The sequence below is a fragment of the Mauremys reevesii genome, linkage group 23 (assembly GCF_016161935.1).
Source record: "Mauremys reevesii isolate NIE-2019 linkage group 23, ASM1616193v1, whole genome shotgun sequence".
NCBI classification, from domain to species: domain Eukaryota; kingdom Metazoa; phylum Chordata; order Testudines; family Geoemydidae; genus Mauremys; species Mauremys reevesii.
In genome coordinates this window covers 14,973,455-14,993,511 of record NC_052645.1, presented here as the reverse complement: position 1 = coordinate 14,993,511, position 20,057 = coordinate 14,973,455, and the positions used below count along the sequence as shown (strand labels likewise).

The 20,057-nt window shown below is 38.2% G+C and overlaps 1 protein-coding gene across 2 annotated transcripts in view; it reads left to right on the top strand.

The window, feature by feature from the left end:
• MACO1 (macoilin 1) overlaps positions 1 to 18,127 on the top strand; it is a 48,957-nt gene extending 30,830 nt beyond the window's left edge. For both annotated transcript variants that reach the window (XM_039511344.1, XM_039511343.1), the window contains exons 7-11: positions 6,095 to 6,253; positions 7,536 to 7,718; positions 11,360 to 11,480; positions 13,624 to 13,798; positions 16,606 to 18,127. In XM_039511344.1, the coding sequence (XP_039367278.1) occupies positions 6,095 to 6,253; positions 7,536 to 7,718; positions 11,360 to 11,480; positions 13,624 to 13,798; positions 16,606 to 16,808 (841 nt within the window). In that variant the 3' untranslated portion in view covers positions 16,809 to 18,127. The remainder of the gene's footprint in view (positions 1 to 6,094; positions 6,254 to 7,535; positions 7,719 to 11,359; positions 11,481 to 13,623; positions 13,799 to 16,605) is intronic.
• Positions 18,128 to 20,057: the final 1,930 nt, after the last annotated feature.

Sequence of the window (20,057 nt, the reverse complement as noted above, 5' to 3'; positions counted from 1 at the left end):
TCAGAGAGTTAGGCAGGGAATAAGCCATGATGAAGTTTAAGATTTTCTTTCTGATGTTTCTCCCGGGTGGGGGGGGGTATACACACGTTCGTGCACCACTTGGGAAAGGAAGACAAATCCTAGTAGACTGTTCCACATCAAGAGACCTGACAGATTCTTGATTGTTAGCCAAAGGTTGAAATTACTTACAACACAGGTAAAAAATCTGTTTGTATTTGTTCATAAATATTACATTCAAATGTTTAATTAAAAAATCCATTTAACAGTCCAAAGATGGTTTGGTAACAAATTTCACTTCTGAATTACATTTTATGCATAATATCTTAGCTTGGCTGACTAGCTGAGGGTTTTTTTTATTAAAGGTATTCCTAGGATCCTTTTATATAACTTCCTTGACACTCTTTCTGCCAAACCATTTCTTAGGGTCAGTGCAGCCCTTGGACTATTCAGAAACAGCACAACCTTTTGAATTGCTGACCCCTTAGAGCAATTCTGTTTAGAACAGCAGGTAAGTCAGAGCTAAGCTTTCTATCTCAATTCTATCTGGAACTTTTTGGTATATAGAAAATGCTCAAAGAAACCACTTATGACAGCATATTACTTGTAGTGGGGGAACTTCAACTTAGTGTAATCACACTGGGTGTTTTAAAGTGATAGCATCACTGCAGGGGATATTTATGATGACAGGTTAGGCAAGAAAAGGAACAGAATAAAAAGTCTCGTAACAGTAGCTAGAAGAGCATTTCAGAGTTTGTCATGGTCTTTATTTTTTACATAGTATTAATTAGGGCAAGATGCCCAGGTGCTTGGAGATTTTGGTAATGTGTAAAGCGAGTAAATAAACTAAGCAAGGAGGGATTTTATACAGTAAATGGGTTTACATATCCAGGAGCCTTTGTCTGAAACAGTGTTATTTTTCAGATTATCCTCTTTTATTTGAAATAAGTATGGAAAGATATTTAATGTTATTTTAGTATGTGGGATCAAGAAATTGTATCTTGCAGGATCAGGCCTCTACACAAGGAACCCAGAGTGGTAACCAATCTTCAATTAAGCCCTTATTTTAAAAGTCATTATGTTTCAAGATTATTTGCTGCTTGTACAGCAACAAAAGGAATTGTGCTCTATACGTCACTTTATTTTTCTTGTTGATTTCCAGGTTTCCTGGGAAAACACAATAGGGAAAAAAAGTGCAAGGGACCTAAGCAGAAACTAGTACAGTAGGAAAAATAATGCTGCCTTATTGGGTCATTCATCATTGTAACAATAGTACAAAGTACTTTGGGGAATAGAGACAGAGCACAAGTCACACTTCTAAGAACAAAAATACCTCTCTGCTATTGGTTTACCTTGCTAATGTGTTTTATTTTGGGGATGGGGTAGCGGAGGGAGAATTTTTAAAATCTTGTATTCCCCTGAAAATGTTTTATTCCCCCTGTACATAGGGAAGAACTTTATATACTGGCTCTCCATGAGACAATCTCTCAGCTAGAAATGTTTGTTTGACTGGACGTTATAAGATGGATGGGCCCACAGTTGATTCAGGGAAAACACGGCATATATTTGGGAGGGGGGAGGGTGTCTGGTAGCTAAATATTCAACTGATAAGTTTTTAAAATGAAACATTTTTCTTTTGTACTGATGTTGGTTTTATTATTCCAGGTTTCTTAGTATGGTGATTTTCTCACATTGTGACACAATATTAACTTTCCATTATAATGAGATTTTAATTGTACGTTTTAGATGCTATTGTAACTGCTATAGCAAGTTTTTATTTTCTCTATAAAGTGCACTAATAGAGCTTTCTTAGTTTTTAAAACTAGAGCTGAGGTTACAAAAAAATACAGTGTAATGAAAGGGGATAGTTGAAATCTGTTTTTAAAATGTTGCCCAGATTATTTTTTTAAATAGTTTGTCAATCAATTTTTTTTAATAGATTCATTCCCCTGGGATTGTATCAGCCATTGACTTTAAAGAAGCTTGCCTTCCTCTTTGTACTGTTTTGTTCTAACCATTCCAGATTCCTGCATTACTGATTTTTATCTGCCATGTTTCAAGTCTGTGGCCATGACCTTTGGACGCTTTGATCAGAATAATGTTGTCAATATTGATAATTCTGTTTCATGAATGAATACTCTCCATAGCTTTCTGGAATTCCGAATTTGTGCTTGGAGGTTTCCATTACATGGCAATCCATTACATTAAAAACACATAATGAGGCAATTTTTCAGAAGCATTTTAAGTCTCTTGATTAGAGCAGGAACTGAGAGTTAAGGACTCCTAGATTCTATTCCTGACAATACCATAGGCTCAATGAGCTATGTCTGGCAAATCATTGAACCCTTTGTGTTTCAACTTTCTAACTGTAAAATGGGTTTAATAATCTAATTGGCTTACATGGAATTTACATGACTTTGTTGTTTAAACTGTTTGAATCGCAGATGGTGGGTACTCAAGACAATAAAAATATTTTAATTTGTCTCCATGAGAGTGGGAGAGGTTAGTCATCTAATCTAATTATTTGGGCACATGTGATTGCTGAGAGAGGAAACAATTTTTCTGAGTAAGAATAAATAAAGTGCTATATCACCAGTTCTTGGGGAGAGTTGGTATACCCTATTCTAGCCCAAGAATTGTTAGTGGGATTTCAGTATTTGCTATGAATTTCCTGATTTTTATGCAGTTATAGTTAAGATGAACTCTTAATGTTCTGGTATAATGAAACATTTGCTTACACATGTATACAAGGTAAAGAGTGAGATTCTTTCAGGGTTCATAATTGCTGCTTTTAGAGGCTGTGTATTGCATACCAGTCTGTTCCTCTTAATAACTTCAAAGCAGTAGAAGAGGAAGGTAGCTGATCAGAATTTTTACTGAATTTTTTTCTGCTCAAATAATTATCCAATCATTAAGGTGTTTTCCAAATGGGATTTACCAAATTTACCCAACCATTAATTTGTCTGCATTATTCATTTCACATCTTCAGTTAAAAATCCTGAATATATTTAGATAATCTAGTTTAATATAGGCATCAAAAGATCAACTGAGAAAATAGGATGGAAGTCTTGAAATGTCTTTCACTTCTAATTTACACTTTTCATTGGTTAAAACTAATTTGTTTGCATTTTATACTTTAACAAATTATGGGAGAGTGACAGAAGGGACTTTGTAATACGGTTTTATTAAGTAATCAGTGCAGCGTGTTTATTTCTGGATGTTTTCACATTCTAAGCAACCATAGTAAACACAGTAAAACTTAATACAACTCAGTCGAGGCATTCTCAATGCATATGGTTTTAGGAAACTAATAGGAATGGCTTAATGTCTTTAAAGAAAGTTATCGTATTTGGAATGGCTATTTGGGGTCCTTATTCAGGATGTATGTGCTCTATTTTCACTTTCTCTTGGATATTTACAAAAAGAATTGTCTACTTATTACAAACTCCTAAAAGAGGAGACAGTACAGTCCATCTTGTTGGAACAAGTTAGGCAGAGGAGTTTCATTTATGAAAAAAATCTTTCTGAAAATACTTGTATGCAGATTAAAGCAGTCCCTGACCAAGTATTGTTTTCATGATTATTGCTTGCTTTGGAGAGCTCTAATGGAATTACTTTGGGTACTTATCAATGTAAAGCCTGTGAATTTAATTCATTATATACACAGTCTCTTCCCATACCTTACTCCATCAGCCACTGTTTAGGTTAAAATAAAACGTCTGTCAAAACCAGTTAAGTGTTGATATACTATAGGCTGTTAATCTCTGTTATCTCCTGCTCGTCACATTGTTCATCTCTGATAGTTAAGGCCACAGCTCACCAAAGAGCTGATCATAGGACAGCAGAGGAAGAGGGTGAAATACCAATGCCGCAGTTCAAGTCTACTAGCTAATATTATATTAGACCTAATGAAAATGCACATATAACAAAACCATTTTGTAGTGTTTTGTCCAGTCTGACTTTAAATGTGCTTTAAATAACAATCCTGCACTGAATAAGCCATTAATTGGCCAATCTTTCAGTTCCTGTGTTTGGGGTTTTGTTTGTTTGTTAAACCAGTACAGGATGCTGAAATACTTTGTGGGTTTGTGATAGGCTGGTAGTAAGCAGGCAGGACAGGTTGAGGGGGGGGAGGGTGCACATGTGTTTATCTGGGTCGGGGGTGGGTACTGTTTTTTGCTGTTAAACTATGAATGGCTTGATTTAGTCAACAAGTAAGTTCGTCTTAGTACAATACCAAATGCAGCCAGGAGTTTAGATCAGTACATCTAAAAAAAAGTGGAGAGTTGAGTCTTTTAATGGATTATCTCTGAAATTAATACATGTGTATGGTAGAGCCCACGCTTTCTTGTAGCATGCGATTTGCTATTAATTTACCAGCAGACCGCTTGGGCTCAGTTTCAGCCTTTAACATTTTTTATAACTTTCCATGAATACATTTCAGGATTCCCCATAAGCCTCCTAACACCTTGAATCAATCTTGTCTTATGCCTCCCACCAGTAAATTTTGCATTGGCACTTAGGTCTGGCTTTTTTGAACACTTATGGCCCAAAGGATTCAAATGAAAACAAATGGCTATTATTACCTTTAGTCTGTATAGTGGGGTCTGGTTGCTTCAGTTTTTGTTTACCAGTTATTGATTTTTCTACCTCTAAATACTTGAACGTCCATTAATTCTGCACACAACTTTTATTGAAACCACCTATACTACACTGTTCGGCCTTGTTTAAAGTTTTTTTTTAAACTAGCCATGTGTCACTGAGCACATGGGAATTACATGTGTGTAACTAAAAATCATATTTGGCTCCATCTTAACTGGTATATAATGCTTACACTTGTAAGAGATGATCTTTTATTTATCTATGCAATATGTTATTGTCTTAAGCACAAAGGATTTTTTTAAAATCTGAATAAATATAAATCCATAATCTGATGCTTCATTCATGTTAACCTAATGTGTGTGATTATTAGACAATTTTTAGTTTGTTTCAAATGCTTTAATTACAGTTTGGGCAATTCCTTATCAAATATTATTTATAAACATAAAATGTACAGCAGAAGGTCTCTGGTCAGGAAGGATTAAAAGTAAATTTCCGATTTCACAACCCTTGTATATCTCTTTGTGTGTATTTTCAGTGATTACATGCACAGAAAAATATAAAGCTGAATTACTTTTTTATCTGGAATGCAGATTAGTATTTTTATCCTTTACCAGATTTCGAGTAGATATTCCAGGCACTCTTTCTAATGGAACAGTTGGGATGTGAACCTGTTCTTTGTATAAAGCCTTTATGAAATACATCTTGTATTTTGGTTCTACAGATTACATGATTTAAGAAGAAATTAACTTTTAGATGAAAAGTACTAATATGCCATAGTTTGAGCCATTGGTAACTTCAAAGCAAACTCTTACTTGGCAAAAAGGGTAAACATTGGTTTATTTGTACATCTCAGTGTTGACACTTTTCAAACTTGTATGTTTCAGTTCTGCTGTGAGAAATCATAATTCCATAAGATTTGTGTTACAGCGTCACAATACTTTCTTTGTGTATGAGGAAACTGGAATATACATGCTCCTTTTTTTTGCAGAATAAATATAAAATTGAAAAAGTTATGAATGTTTATACTGTTTGGGAAGGGAAAAGGAGATTTGTTTATTTTGGAAAAAAAATAGGTATATTTATTACAGTGCATTTTGAAGATGTAATTCCTGAACATGGTCCTCTGTATCTGTCAATATAAAAATGTCATACAGTACCCCTGTCATGTAGTATGTGGACTGTACTTAATAAGGATACTTATATTTTTGTTCGGTATCATAGGTGTGCAATGGTGGTTTATAGGAAAATAAAATTGACAGATTCTTGCTTGCAACCTAAATTACACATAAAATAGCAAGGGATGACAAAGTATAGGGAAGAGAGGGTATGGCGGGACAAGGGTTACACACAATGGAATATCAGGAGGTATGTTTACTGTGTTTCGTTTCTTTTTTTTATGTGTAAAAAACTTAATATAAAAAATTGGGCCTTGGGAAGGTTGGGGAGTTACAGTTGAAATTCTTTTTTTTTTTTTTAATGCTTCTCCTTATCTTAGGTTGGAACAAGATATTAAAAAGTTAAAGGCTGACCTGCAGGCAAGCAGGCAAACTGAACAGGAGCTACGTAGTCAGATCAGTTCTCTGACTAGCACGGAGCGGGGAATTCGATCTGAAATTGGACAGCTCCGACAAGAAAATGAGCTGCTTCAGAACAAGTATGTTTTGCTACAGAACTGTGTATAGACTATGAACTGAGCAAATGCAGCATGTTGTCTTTGATTAAAGACTGGCAGCATACTGACCTGGATACTGGGGCAAATGCTATTTACCTTACTTTCTCACTGGTGGTCCCATGGTTCATATATGATACAGAATAAGGCAAGCGGGATTAGTCCCTTTTATCTTCAAGGCATCTGATTAAATAATCATAGGGCAATTTTATTAGTAAGTGGAAATGTCGCTTTCCAAATGTAGCCTAATCATTTTCAACTCTAGTTGAAGGTGACACATTTCTAAAACTCTATAAACTCTCTATCAAAACTTTTTTTCCTCAGTGAAATTGGTAACCTGTTTTCCTTGTTGTGCCCCCTCATGTTAGAATAGTCTTTCAGCATAAAGTAAGGTTGGGGGGAGGGGTTGGTGTTTTTATTTAAAAAACACGCTCAACCAAGAAGTCAAGTTTTTATACTGTTCAAAATTGGCCATCATATGAACATTTCTTGCCCTCACCTTAAAGGGTATTTCAAGCTCTTTGCAAGCAATATAGCTTACATGAGTTTTCTAAAGAATTAAAGAGCTTAATTTTGCCTTCACCATTGAAAATATATGTACAAAAATGTCTTAAGAGATTGCTTTAAAGGTCATACAACTCATTTTACTTCCTCTTTTGTAGTAGCCTCTTAGAAGTCTGAACATTTTTCCATACAGATGATATCGTTATTTATCAAATAAGAATCCCCTCCCCCTCCCCCGTCCCAGTGGTGATGAAATCAAACAGACCTTTTTCTTCCTTGATTTTTGTACTGGTGGTATTGGGTCCAATCATGCATCTATTCAAGTCAATGGAAATTTTGTCATTGACGAGTTTGGTGGCAGCAACCCTTTTACTGAAGTAGTAATAACAACCAAATACATGGTTTACGTTTTCAGCATCCCACTATAAAAATTATTCCAGCACTCCTGCCAATAGGAGTTTAGGATGCTCAGGATCTGCCAACAGACACAGAGCACCCCTAAGATAGGGCCCAATGTATGCTGCTGCAGAGACCATGGAGACAATTCTCAGCACTGTGGTGTTGCCTTGTGAATCTTGGGGTGCTGTTTCATTACATTTTGGTAAAGGTCTATATTGTTTTTAAAAGACGATTTGAAGTCTGGAGAGCACTGTCCAGTAGGTCCAGAAAGACAAATTTGTGGCCTAAACTTTGGAAGAATCTTTTCACACCTTAAAATAAAGGGCTAGAAGTTATTAAAAAAGCATATACTGTTACTCCTCAGATTACATAATGCCGTACAAATGAAACAAAAAGACAAGCAAACCATCAGCCAGTTGGAGAAAAAACTGAAAGCAGAGCAAGAGGCACGAGCCTTTGTAGAAAAACAGTTGATGGAGGAAAAGAAAAGAAAGAAGTTGGAAGAAGCAACTGCTGCACGTGCTGTTGCATTTGCTGCTGCTACCAGGTACTTACCTTTATTTTATTCTCTGGGCTTGTCTTCGCTTACTGTGGATCCACACTGTGGCGATTAATCCATCGGGGGTCGATTTTAGTGGGTCTAGTGAAGACCCGCTCAATCGACTGCAGATCGCCGCTCTCCCGTTGACTCCGGTACGCCACCGGAACGAGAAGCATAAGGTAAGTCGACGGGAGAAACCCAGCACAGTGTAGACACTGCAATAATTCGACCTAAGGTACGTTGAATGCAGGTACGTTATTCACGTAGCTGGAGTTGCATAACTTAGGTCGACTTAGCCTCGTAGTGTAGACCTGCTCTACCTTCTTGCTTTAATAGCCTTTTCTTTGGGATTGTTGAAACTGAAAAGGCTTTCGATCATTATCTATTCCATTTGCAAAAGCAAGGTGTTGTCCTTTGATAGAGAGTCAGACAGATATTAAAGGGACACCATCAACTTAAAGATCTCACTTTGTGTGCTTTTTTTTTCAGCAGTGACTAAAGTTAAAAATAATGTCTAAGGCCCCAATCCTGCAACTGGTTGCACAGCAGATCCCTGGAGCATGAAATCAGTGAGCCTCTGTGTAGACACAGGTGTCCACCCATGTAGAGCGACTTGCAAGATTGGGGCCAAAGATTCCTACAATTGCAAGATTAAGGAGCAAAATATTTCCCTTGATTTATTCGTTTTATTTATATGGTGTATTGAACAGCACTCGTGTGTGAGCATTTTTAGTTTCCTCTGAATATACAGTTTGCCCTGTCAGTTGTGGGCCCTTTCGCACAGCAAAAGGGAAGAGAAATACATAATTAAAAATAGGAAAATGTGATGTCACAGAAGATGGCTAGGGGACTTGGCATGTGGGATGACGAATGTAAAAACTGACTTTTTTTAGCTATTTTTAAGTAGAGCAGATTTCTTGTTGATGGTGCCCCTTTAAGTTGCAAAACATAACAAACTTGCTAGCTTATCACTATATTTTCTTTGTTTGAAGGGAATATATTTTGTTTTAGGATTTATATAGTTTATGAAAGGAAGAATATTTTTTTTGTAAGTTGATTCTGAAAATAATTAAAATATTTTAAGTAAACTCCACTGTGTTTTCACTTATTTTGATCTTAGTATATTTTAGGTGTTTAGAGTACTATCTTAATATAACTCTTACATGAGCTTTGGTTTGTATTTAAAAAGTAATTTACATATTGTCCTTTGGCATATGTTAATAGAGTATTTAATTGGGAAATAGTTTGCTTTTTTTCTGAAGGTAAAAAAACAAACCAAAGGGAATTGTGGCACACATTCAAGAAAGCACCATTGGTCAGAGGTTCAGTGGTGCTCTACTTGTGCTCCTATTAGTTTTTTTGAAGAACTATCTTACTAAATAGAAGCTGGCCTCTAGCTTGTTAAATGTCCAAGAAAAGTTTGGTGTGAAAAAGGTGATTCCCAAAGCAATTGACTGTAATTGCATGGGCTACTCCATCTTCACTTAAAATATAGAAAACGTGTTGTGTAGTGATCTGTCATGGAGGGATTGGTGAGTGGGAGGAAAGAAGTGGTAGTATATTGGCAGATTCTTTGAGATGCGCTAAAAGTAAATCTTTGATCACTTGGGACTGCTGCTCTCCGGGTTGGTGGCAATTGAGTGAGTCACTGAGATAATGCACTTAGTCTCTAAGGGCCTGATCCTGTAGGGCCCATTAAAGGATTTACGTGTTCAGCACTGGATTATGTTGTCAAGGGAGATGCTGACAGTATCATATAACCATTTGCTGCCATGAAATGGTATTGATAGCATCTCTGAGAGCGGCCACCTGGTCTACTCCTTCCAGGCTACCTTGCAAGGAGAATCCCGAAGTTAGTGAAGTGTTTCAGGGCAACTGGGTATACCTGAAAGATCATTGATACAAGCGACTTTTTAGAGGCAAAAGGCAGATCTGGGGATCTCCACAAGATGAGTTTTGCCTTAATTTAAATGTCTGGTACTGACATGAGCTACTAGCACAAAATTATTAGTTTGTACCATAAAACAGAATCATAAATTTCAGCAACTGTGTTTTTATCATTCTGGTAACTATCCAGTAGACATGTCTTAGTGAATTCAAGTGTCTGGAAATAAATTACTTTGTGTGCTGTATGCGCATATGAAAATGGGTATCATAAAAATCTTTCTCCCGGTAACTTAGCTTTGTGTTAGGGATGAAAGTCTAACGTTTAATGGGTGAAATAAAATTTTAAGACAAAGCAGTTATATTAGCATCCTCTATGTAATTTCTCTTCACCCATACTAGGAAACAACCTTTAAAGTCTACATTTTTCATGATGCTAGAGAATTAATCAAAATATCTAAGGCTTGAAAACGAGCCCTGTTAATGATATACTGTAGAATGGAGTTGAGTTATAGCTGTTGCCACTGAAACGCCTTTCTTCTTTTCTACATAAAGGGGGAATTTGCAGGAAGCTGACTTTGGTTTTGTGTGGGAGGAGAATCAAATATCTATCATGGTATAGAATCTTAGTTTATGTAATTTTTTTGCATAAAAGCAGTGGGAGGAAGTAGGAAATGTATCCTCGCGTAGTTCTGGGTGTTGAGTCTTAGCACCCACCTATAGTAAATTCACGAGATGGTGAATCCTGATAATGTATATGCTTTACATTGATCAGGTTCATGCAGAGTCATTGTACTATTTGTGTTATGTGCATCCCTAAAAAACAAAGGCCCTACCTGTTCTGTATGGATATTAACAGGGGCGGCTCTAGAGCCCAGCGGGGCAAGCACCCGCCTGGGGCGGCCCTTTCCCAGGGGGGCGGCAGGCTGGGCCGGCGGACCTGCCGCAGTCATGCCTGCGGGAGGTCCACCGGAGCCCGGGGACGACCAGACCTGCCGCAGGCATGACTGCGGACGGTTCGCTGGTCCCGCGGCTCGGCTGGACCTCCCGCAGGCATGACTGCGGCAGCTCAACCGGAGCCGCCGGACCAGCGAACCGCCCGCAGCTGCGGGAGGTCCAGCTGAGCCGCGCGACCAGCGGACCCTCCACAGTCATGCCCGCAGGAGGTCCGCTGCTTCCGCAGCTCGGGGGTGCCTCCCGGGCATGATTGCTTGGGGCGGCCAAATTTGTAGAGCCGCCCCTGGATATTAAAGACACTAAATTACTTTTTATATGAATCAAAGTTTGACCCAGCAACCTTGGACAAAATTTCTTCTCTATCTCAGACCTCCATTGTTGTACCCAAGGTGCCATGCTCTGGCTGATTACCACTCTTCATCCCAGAGGTGGCTGCATTCTGGTGATGCTATAGATAAATAGTTGGAAAGCATTTGGGGGATTCTTCAAAATGCATAAACATAGGATGTCTTTAATCCATGAAGCCCTCAAATAGCTGAAATACTAATTCCTACTGTTTCTTTTCTACATGGCTCACAAATGTCCCAAACTTCCTAATGTTTAAGGCATAACCTTGGGTAATGTTTTTACATCCTTTTGTCTTAACTTCATGAGAGAAATTCTTTCATTTAAAAAATCCCATTATTCTCTTTTCTCATTTTATTCAGCAATATTCATAGTAACTTGACTGATCTGAACCTTTCAGGGACAATAGCAGAAGAGTAATTTTTGTTTCACTCCCTTTTCTGATAACACTTCCTTCACAGAGGAGAATGCACTGAAACTTTACGGAATCGTATCAGAGAGCTGGAGACAGAATGCAAGAAGCTAACAATTGACATAAAGCTGAAAGAAGAACAGATACGAGAACTAGAAATGAAAGTTCAGGTAATGAGAAGGCACTCATGGCTCAGACCTGCAATGTGTTGAGTGCTTCAACCCTCAGTTAAGTTGATGGACCTTCCTAGGGGACTTCCAGCATCTTGCACAATTTTTTCATGCACGTCTGACATTAGGGTTTGGGGGTGAGGAAGATTGATAGTTTCTTACATCCTCACCACCTTGTTGTTTACTTGTAGGTTTTTTCCCCTAAACTAGCTGATCCAGATAAGTTAACTCATAATTCTAAACCTGCATGCCCCTATGTAGGAACACATTGCCAGCCCAGAAACCCTTGTAAGAGTCCTCTTCCCTGATGAGGAATAAGGTTCTTACTAACATAAAATAACTTTTGGTAAAAGTGGAAAAGTTGAAAGGAACAGATTGAAAGCAACTCAGTTTTAAAAATTTTGAAAGCAGAGTCTGAGGCTACATCTGTTCCTGAACCTATCTGGTATTTCTGTTGTTTTGCAGTCAATGGTTTCCCATTTTTAAAATGTTTTCCTCTCCCCTGTCGCTGCTAGAAAGCCCCACACAAACAGAAATGGAGTATAGAGGGGAAGCAGTGAAACTGCACTGATTAGACACAGTACAGCCAAAGTAAAACTAAAATAATATCTTTTTCTTTCATTTTTGTTATGCTCATTTATCTTGCTTGTAACAAGAGTAGGTAAAAAAGTTCAAATGAGTGTGATTTTTTTTTTCTTTAAAACACGCTTCTAAGGACAGAATCAGATAGTGAACTGAGAATTTGTATGTCAGATCCTTAACTTTGATATGTGGATATTTTTTTACTGTGTACTGTCTTCTGATCTTCATGATCTGAGAGTTTGTACAAATAGCGCATATATCCCAGCTTTCCATGGGATTGCCAAAATAGGTATTCTGAAAACAAGTACAGTCTGTTTTCCAAGAATGTTTGTTTTGAAAATAGGTTGTCATTACCAATCATGACTGTGGCTTTTTTTGCATTTTTCAAACTGTTACTTCTATGTAAGTTTTGTTGTCGCATTAATACCTTTTCTGCAGAGCCTTTCTCCACTATATTTTATTTTACACATTTTTCTGTTTAAAAATACTAGTTTTTTAATATTTTTTTAAATTGTGAAATATTAATATTTGTATTTCAAGGCTTATTGATTGATTGTCTTTGTGCAGAGTAATTAATTTTTTTTCTTTTAATTGAGTTGTGGATTTGTGGAATAGTTAGAAAGCCCAGAACACTCCCCAGCTGAATTTAGAAATGTGGTTACATCTTGGTTCTTCCTGAGCAACTGTAATAGCTCAATGTTTCACATTTACTCATTGTCACTTTAAATCAGTGGTTTTCAACCTTTTCAGACGACTGTACCCCTTTCAGGAGTCTGATTTGTCTTATACCCCCAAATTTCACCTCACTTAGAAACAACTTGCTTACAAAATCAGACATAAAAATACAAAAGTGTAACAGCACACTATTAGGGGGAAATTGCTTACTCTCTCATTTTTACCATATAATTATAAAACAGATCAATTGGAATATAATTATTGTACTTACATTTCAGTGTATAGTATACAGAGCAGTATAAACAAGTTATTGTCTGTATAAAATTTTAGTTTGTACTTGCTTTGCTAGTCAGTTGTAAAACTAGGCAAATATCTAGATGAGTTGATGAAGCCCCCTGGAATATCTCTGTGTACAGAACCATTGCTTTAAACGATATACAGTTGGAGCAGATCTTTTGTTGTCCATTTATACTACATCAGTTAAGATAACAATCTAAAGTTCTTTATATAAAATTCAGTGTTGGGGGTTCTGTTTCCCCATCCCAAACATCAGTTGTTCATGTTCCACAGTGAGCAACTCGTACTTCCCCCGCTGGCACTCCAAGGGTGGTGATGAGCTGCGGAGAGAGCAAGGGTTGCAGTAACATAGAGCTGAGGGGTTGGGTGGGGCGAGTAAATGGGTTTTTCTCACATCCTTGCATTATGTTTGTACAGTATTATTATTCACTTGTACAAAGCCATGTGTAATTAAGGGTACTATAATAATTAACTACCATCTGACAGCATACTAGGCCCAGTGGTGTGCTGAGGGGAAAAAAGAAAGACCTGTCTATACTCATGCTTGAAGTCCGCATGACTAACGTTTTTGTCTTAATTACTTCTGCAGGAGCTGCGGAAATACAAGGAAAATGAGAAGGATACTGAGGTGTTAATGTCAGCACTTTCAGCCATGCAAGATAAAACACAGCACTTAGAGAACAGCCTGAGTGCAGAGACAAGAATTAAGTTGGATCTGTTCTCTGCATTAGGAGATGCAAAACGGCAGCTTGAGATTGCCCAAGGTAAAGTACAGTAGTTTTATTCACCTACTACTATTAACTGAAACAGTAGAAAATATACTGTGGGGATTATGGGATGGATTAGATGTCCTAGAGGATTCACCTAATTTCCCCCTACTGTTGAATCAAAGACAATAAAATCATCTGTTAGTGGTTGTTAGTTAGGAACGTACGCATTCAGATATCGTACTGTAGAAATCTCTCTCTAACCAGAGCAACAAAAAGCTTTAAAAAAAGTTATGTTCAGGGTAGTTGTAGTCATGTCAGTCCCAGGATGCTAGAGAGACAAGGTAGGTGAGCTAATATCTCTTATTGGAGCAACTTCCATTGGTGAAAAGCAGTGAAGAGTCCTGTGGCATTGGTGTGGGAGACAAACTTTCGAGCCCCACAGCGCTCTTCGAAAGAAGTCATTACCCGAACCTGAAGAAGAGCTCAGTGTGGCGCGAAAGCTTCTCCTTCTCATGAACGGAAGTTGCTCCAATGAAAGAGAGCTCGTCCACCTTCTCTCTTTAAAAAAACAGTTAGAAAGTGTAAAAGGAATTTTGTCAAATACTTTAATAGCCAGTTCTCACATCTGTGTGGCAAATATTCTCTAGTTATTTAAAAAAAAAAAAAAAAAGCCACCATGATATCTTTGAAGAGTGGGAAAGAACACAGACTTTTTAGGATGTGTGCACTGTTGTAGTCTGCCACTGCAGCCAGAAGAGGGAGCAAAACATTAACTAACCAACCCATTCCCAGGCCTGTGCTAATATCTACTTGTCTCTGCTGTGCAAACAAGGAAGAAAAATGAATAGGGTTTTCCATTTAATATTCATCAGAGCATCCTTGCAGAAGTTTACTTGCCTGCAGCAAAAAAAAATTTTTTAACTAGTAAGGTAGATATGTTAGGTTTCTGTCATTGTGGAGTTATTTTTTTGCCTGGGCTTATAAATAGTCAGAATGGTCTTGCAAGGATGCATAAACATATTCTACACCTAAAATGGGAAAAACAATACCTTCACATTCCTCAAAGGGACTTATAAAAATGGAGAGTGGAAATAGGAAATTTTTTAAATAAAAAGTAAAGTACAGTCTTAATAGGTAGATAACTCTTGTTCTGTCTGGGTGCTAATGAAGTGTGGACATCAAGATAATAACATTGTGCTGAAAGATTATTTCTGCTACTGAATTCTAATAGTTTAAACTCTGACGGTAATTATGGAGGAGTACAAATCTACATTAACTTTTGTTCAATTGTAATAAACCAATATTTGTTTGGCTTGCCAAGATAGTGTTAGAACCGTGAACTTCCTTTTGACTGTTTTGCTCGGTCAGTTTCTCTGGGTGTGTCAACACTACGAAATTAGGTTGAATTTATAGAAGTCGTTTTTTAGAAATCGTTTTTGTAGTCGATTGTGTGTGTGTCCCCCACACACACAAAATGCTCTAAGTGCATTAAGTCGGCGGACTGCGTCCACAGTACCGAGGCTAGCATCGACTTCTGGAGCATTGCACTGGGGTAGCTGTAAGTAGCTATCCCACAGTTCCCGCAGTCTCCACTGCCCATTGGGATTCTGGGTTGAGATCCCAATGCCTGATGGGGCAAAAACAGTGTCGTGGGTGGTTCTGGGTACATGTCGTCAGGCCCCCCTCTCTCTCTCTCCCTCCCTCCATGAAAGCAACAGCAGACAATCGTTTTGCGCCTTTTTGCCTGGGTTACCTGAACAGACACCATACCACGGCAAGCATGGAGCCCACTCAGGTCACCATACGTCTCCTGGGTGCTAGGAGACGTGGGACTGCATTGCTACACAGCAGCAGCTCATTGCCTTTTGGCGGTAGACGGTGCATTATGATTGGTAGCCATCGTCGTCATGTTCCTGGGTGCTCTTTTAGCCAACCTCAGTGAGATCGGTCAGGGGCACCTGGGCAGACATGGGAGTGACTCAGCCAGGTCATTCCCATCTTCTGCTGAGCAGCCAGGAGATGACGATGGCTTGCAGTCGTACTGCACAGTCTGCTGCCAGCCTAAGATGTAAAAGATAGATGGATCAAAACAAGAAATTGACCCGATTGGGTTTAGCAGGCCGTTGATTTCACAAAACAAGAGTTTTGAGTTCAATCCTTGAGGGGGCCATTCTGTGTGACAGTTGTTTGTGTTTCTCCTTGATGCAAAGCCACCCCTTTTGTTGATTTTAATTCCCTGTAAGCCATGTCATCAGTCGCCCCTCCCTCCGTCAGAGCAACGGCAGACAATTGTTTCGTGCAAAACCAGGCAAGGAGGTGATGGCAGCGCGGTGACGAGAGGGACATGGTCATAGACTTCTCACAAAGTACGGCCCGGGCAATGTGCACATCATGCTGATGAGCTCTGCAAACACGCTGGCCAAACAGGAAATGAAATTCAAAAGTTCGTGGGCCTTTTCCTGTCTACCCTGGCCAATGCATCTGAGTTGAGATCACTGTCCAGAGCGGTCACAATGTAGCACTCTGGGATAGCTCCCGGAGGCCAATACCGTCGAATTGCGTCCACACGATCCTAAATTCGAGCCGGCAAGGCCAATTTCAGCGCTAATCCCCTTGTCGGAGGTGGAATAAAGAAATCGATTTTAAAGAGCCCTTTAAGTCGGGGGGAAAAAAGGGCTTCATTGTGTGGACGGGTCCAGGCTTAAATCGAGGTAACGCTGCTAAATTCGACCTAAAGTCGTAGTCTAGACCAGGCCTCTGTCTCAGCTTTTCTCAAACTGTAGTCTGGGGTGTGGGGGGGGGCTGCCAGTGCTGGATGAAAATATGCTGCTTGTTCTAAGTGACACTCTTTGCTGTTCCAGGGCAAATCATTCAAAAAGACCAGGAAATCAAGGACCTAAAACAGAGGATAGCAGAAGTTATGGCCGTGATGCCCAGCATAACATACAATGCAGCCACCAGCACTCTGAGTCCTGTTTCCCCACATTACTCTTCCAAATTTGTGGAGACCAGCCCTTCTGGACTTGATCCCAATGCCTCCGTTTATCAACCCTTGAAAAAATGAATGCCAACTTTCTTTTTGCCCAACAATTTTGTCAGACCGAAGGCATCGCACAGGAGTATCTCTTGCAGTCAAGATGAAATTGTATTGTGTGAGACTGTATTTGTCATTTAAAACAGAAAGGGGGGAAAAAAGATCAATATTTGACTAGAACTGCCCATCGGTTTTTCTTGTAAATTTTTAGAAAACCTCACAGAACTTTGCAATTTATTTTTCTTGGCCAATGCATTAAAAACAACTCTTGGTTTTCAAGTAGCCGATTTTGCCTTTTTATGTACTCTTGCATGGTTTCCTCTTGAAAAACACAGGGCTTTGCTTGATTCTGAACCCTTTCTTTTTTTTTTTTAAATAATCAAGCTAAAATTGCAAATCAGAGTCATAAGGGATAATGATGAAAATTCTTCACTTTTTAGAGTGAAAGGGTTAAATAATCCAACAAAGCTTTGATTTATAGCTGTATTAAATAAAGGTATGTAATGTTGCAGAAAATAATTTAATTACCCCTCAAAGGACCAAACAAATTTAAGGGGCATCATTTAAGGGAAAGAATAAGTAACGAGAATAGATGATGTGATGGTGGTTGTTGTGTGAAATATAAATATTCCCATTGGTGTTTTTAGTCATTGAGAATTGCTAACAGTCTTGTTCACAGTGCCTTGGGAGAAGACATTTCAAGAGGAAACTTGATAGTTAAACTATTTTTTCCCCCTTCACTGTCATCTAGCTTATATATCAAGCTCATTACAGAGTCTACTGCAAATTGTTCATGGTAATTTGGATGTTCATTACAAACCAGGGTTACATCTTCTGTTTATTTTGATACAAAATCAGCAGTGTTCTGTAACTTGCCTTGATTATAATACATCAGAGAAGGCACAATATTAATATAGGAAGCGTTATTGTGAAGGTGGAATTGTGCATTATATTGTATACAAGAGACTGCAAAGCTGGCTAATAAATCTGCAGTTCTGGGTTTTTTTATTTTATTCAGCTGTGATTTATATTTACAACATCTTGTATTTGACAATTTAAATGGAGTTGAATATTTCTCAGCTGTTGTGCCAAGGAGTTTTAAGAGTTTTTAAAAGCAACTCATAAATTGCACAAAGATTTCAGTAAAAATGTATATTATACATTGGTAGAAAGTGTTTGCACTGGCAACTTCTGAAGTGTTTAAGATTGGGGAGGGTGGGGGGAGGAAGCAAAATTGTATTGGAAACTAGCAAAATTACAAACCAAACATTATGATTTTGCAAACCTGCAGTGGACTCTGGAAGGACAAAGTTCTTCTTTTAAAAAAAAAAAAAAAGTAATAAAAAAAAGGAAAGGTTTCATGTTAATTGGCATGTTTGCCTCATTTCAAACATGAAGTAGGACAAGAAAATCAATCAAATAGAAGTATTAAAGATTCATCGTTTTAATCACAGATATTATTTTGGGATAAAACTTCTAGCTTTAGCCAGATGTGCATGTTGCTGTCATTTGCATTTTTGAATCATCTTGTGTAATTGTCACCATGAAAGTGTTACTCAGAAATGTCATAGGTTTTTCATCTTTGTGCAAAACATGAAATATTGTCACTGACTTTTTGTGTTGAGGTTCCCCCATTTTGCTGCCTTTTTGGCACTACTTTCGTTAAATACTTGGTCTTGGCTGCATTATTTTTTTCTGTGGGGTTTACAAAGAATAAACATTTTCTTGCAGATAAAAAAAAAAAAAAAAACAACTTTGCCTTTTTAACTGACCTGATTAGCCAGATCTGAGGAGTGCATTTTGTTTAAAGAGTTATCTAAAATTGGTAACTAATCTTTTTGCACAATATTTCTCTGCTACTCCAGGTAAGAATTCATCTGGGCAGTATGACTTCACTCTTATGAAGCAGAAAGAAGAGCATATGTTTCTTATATCCTGATATTCTATATAAACCCAGCATGTCATTTCTGTGTTGAAGTTTTTTTACCATTATCTCTAGAATCGTAACAACATGTTCTGTGAGGTTGGGTGGCAGATCCAAGCCTTTTCCTTCCCTGACATCAAACACATGGAGAAAACTTTGAAGTATAATCATTGTCCTTGTCTAGGACAAGATATGAAAGACAACCAACCCCAGCTTTTGGCTGTATCTGCTTGAGGGGATTCCTTTGCTATTGGATCTTCAGTTGCTTTCACCCATAGACTAGCTTCTTCTATCCTGAGATGTCTTCATCTGCCTTTGTTAGTTTATTAGGAAAGCCAGCTGTCTGTCAAGTACATCTTCCCGTTTTGGCTGCTGTTGTAGGTGGTCCTAGTTTGGAAATACTGCTTAGGCCCCTCAAACTTTGGGCTCCCGCTCTTGGTCCCATTTTGATTCTCAGCAGTTAGGTCTCCTCATAGAGACTTGCCTTGCTCCTTTACATTCTGCAATGCCAATACAACCCCCTTATTCCAGGGGGAAATTCTGATCCATTTTCCTTTTCATATGATAGGGGATGTGTCATTCCTTTAGGGCTTTTTCCGCCAAAGTGTGCAAAGAAAAGAAGTTTATAAATAAACTCTAGGTAAACTTGTGGTGATAAAAATCACATTGCACTGCAGTGGAAGTTGGATTCTCCACTATCTCCCTCTGGATGATTGGGAAGGATAATTTGCATTGTTCCAAGTATCAGAGGGGTAGCCGTGTTAGTCTGGATCTGTAAAAGCAACAAAGAATCCTGTGGCACCTTATAGACTAACAGACGTTCTGCAGCATGAGCTTTCGTGGGTGAATACCCACTTCTTCAGATGCAAGTCTGAAGAAGTGGGTATTCACCCACGAAAGCTCATGCTGCAGAACGTCTGTTAGTCTATAAGGTGCCACAGGATTCTTTGTTGCTTTTGCATTGCTCCAATTACTTAAGAAAGGTGAAATTGTTTGCAGAAGTCTGCCAGCTATATCATTTAACCAAGATAAGAGGTGTGAGTGGAATGAGATCATTTAAACAGTCAAAACTTACATTGACCAAACTTTGAGCTGTAAATATTTAATTGCTTGAAGTGGAGAATATCTTAATGATTGATCATAAATTGTAAGACCAACGTGCTAATGTGCAGTGGATTTAAGAAACCAAGAGTAGAGAAGGGGCTTAGATTCTGACAAGTCAGTTGGAAATTGCATTTGGTAAATAAATCTAAAGAGATCTGCTGAAGTAAAATGTAATTTCTCCAAAACCACTAACCACTTCCAAACAAACCTTTACCTGTACTTGAAAACCAAATCATGTGAAGAAAGAATCA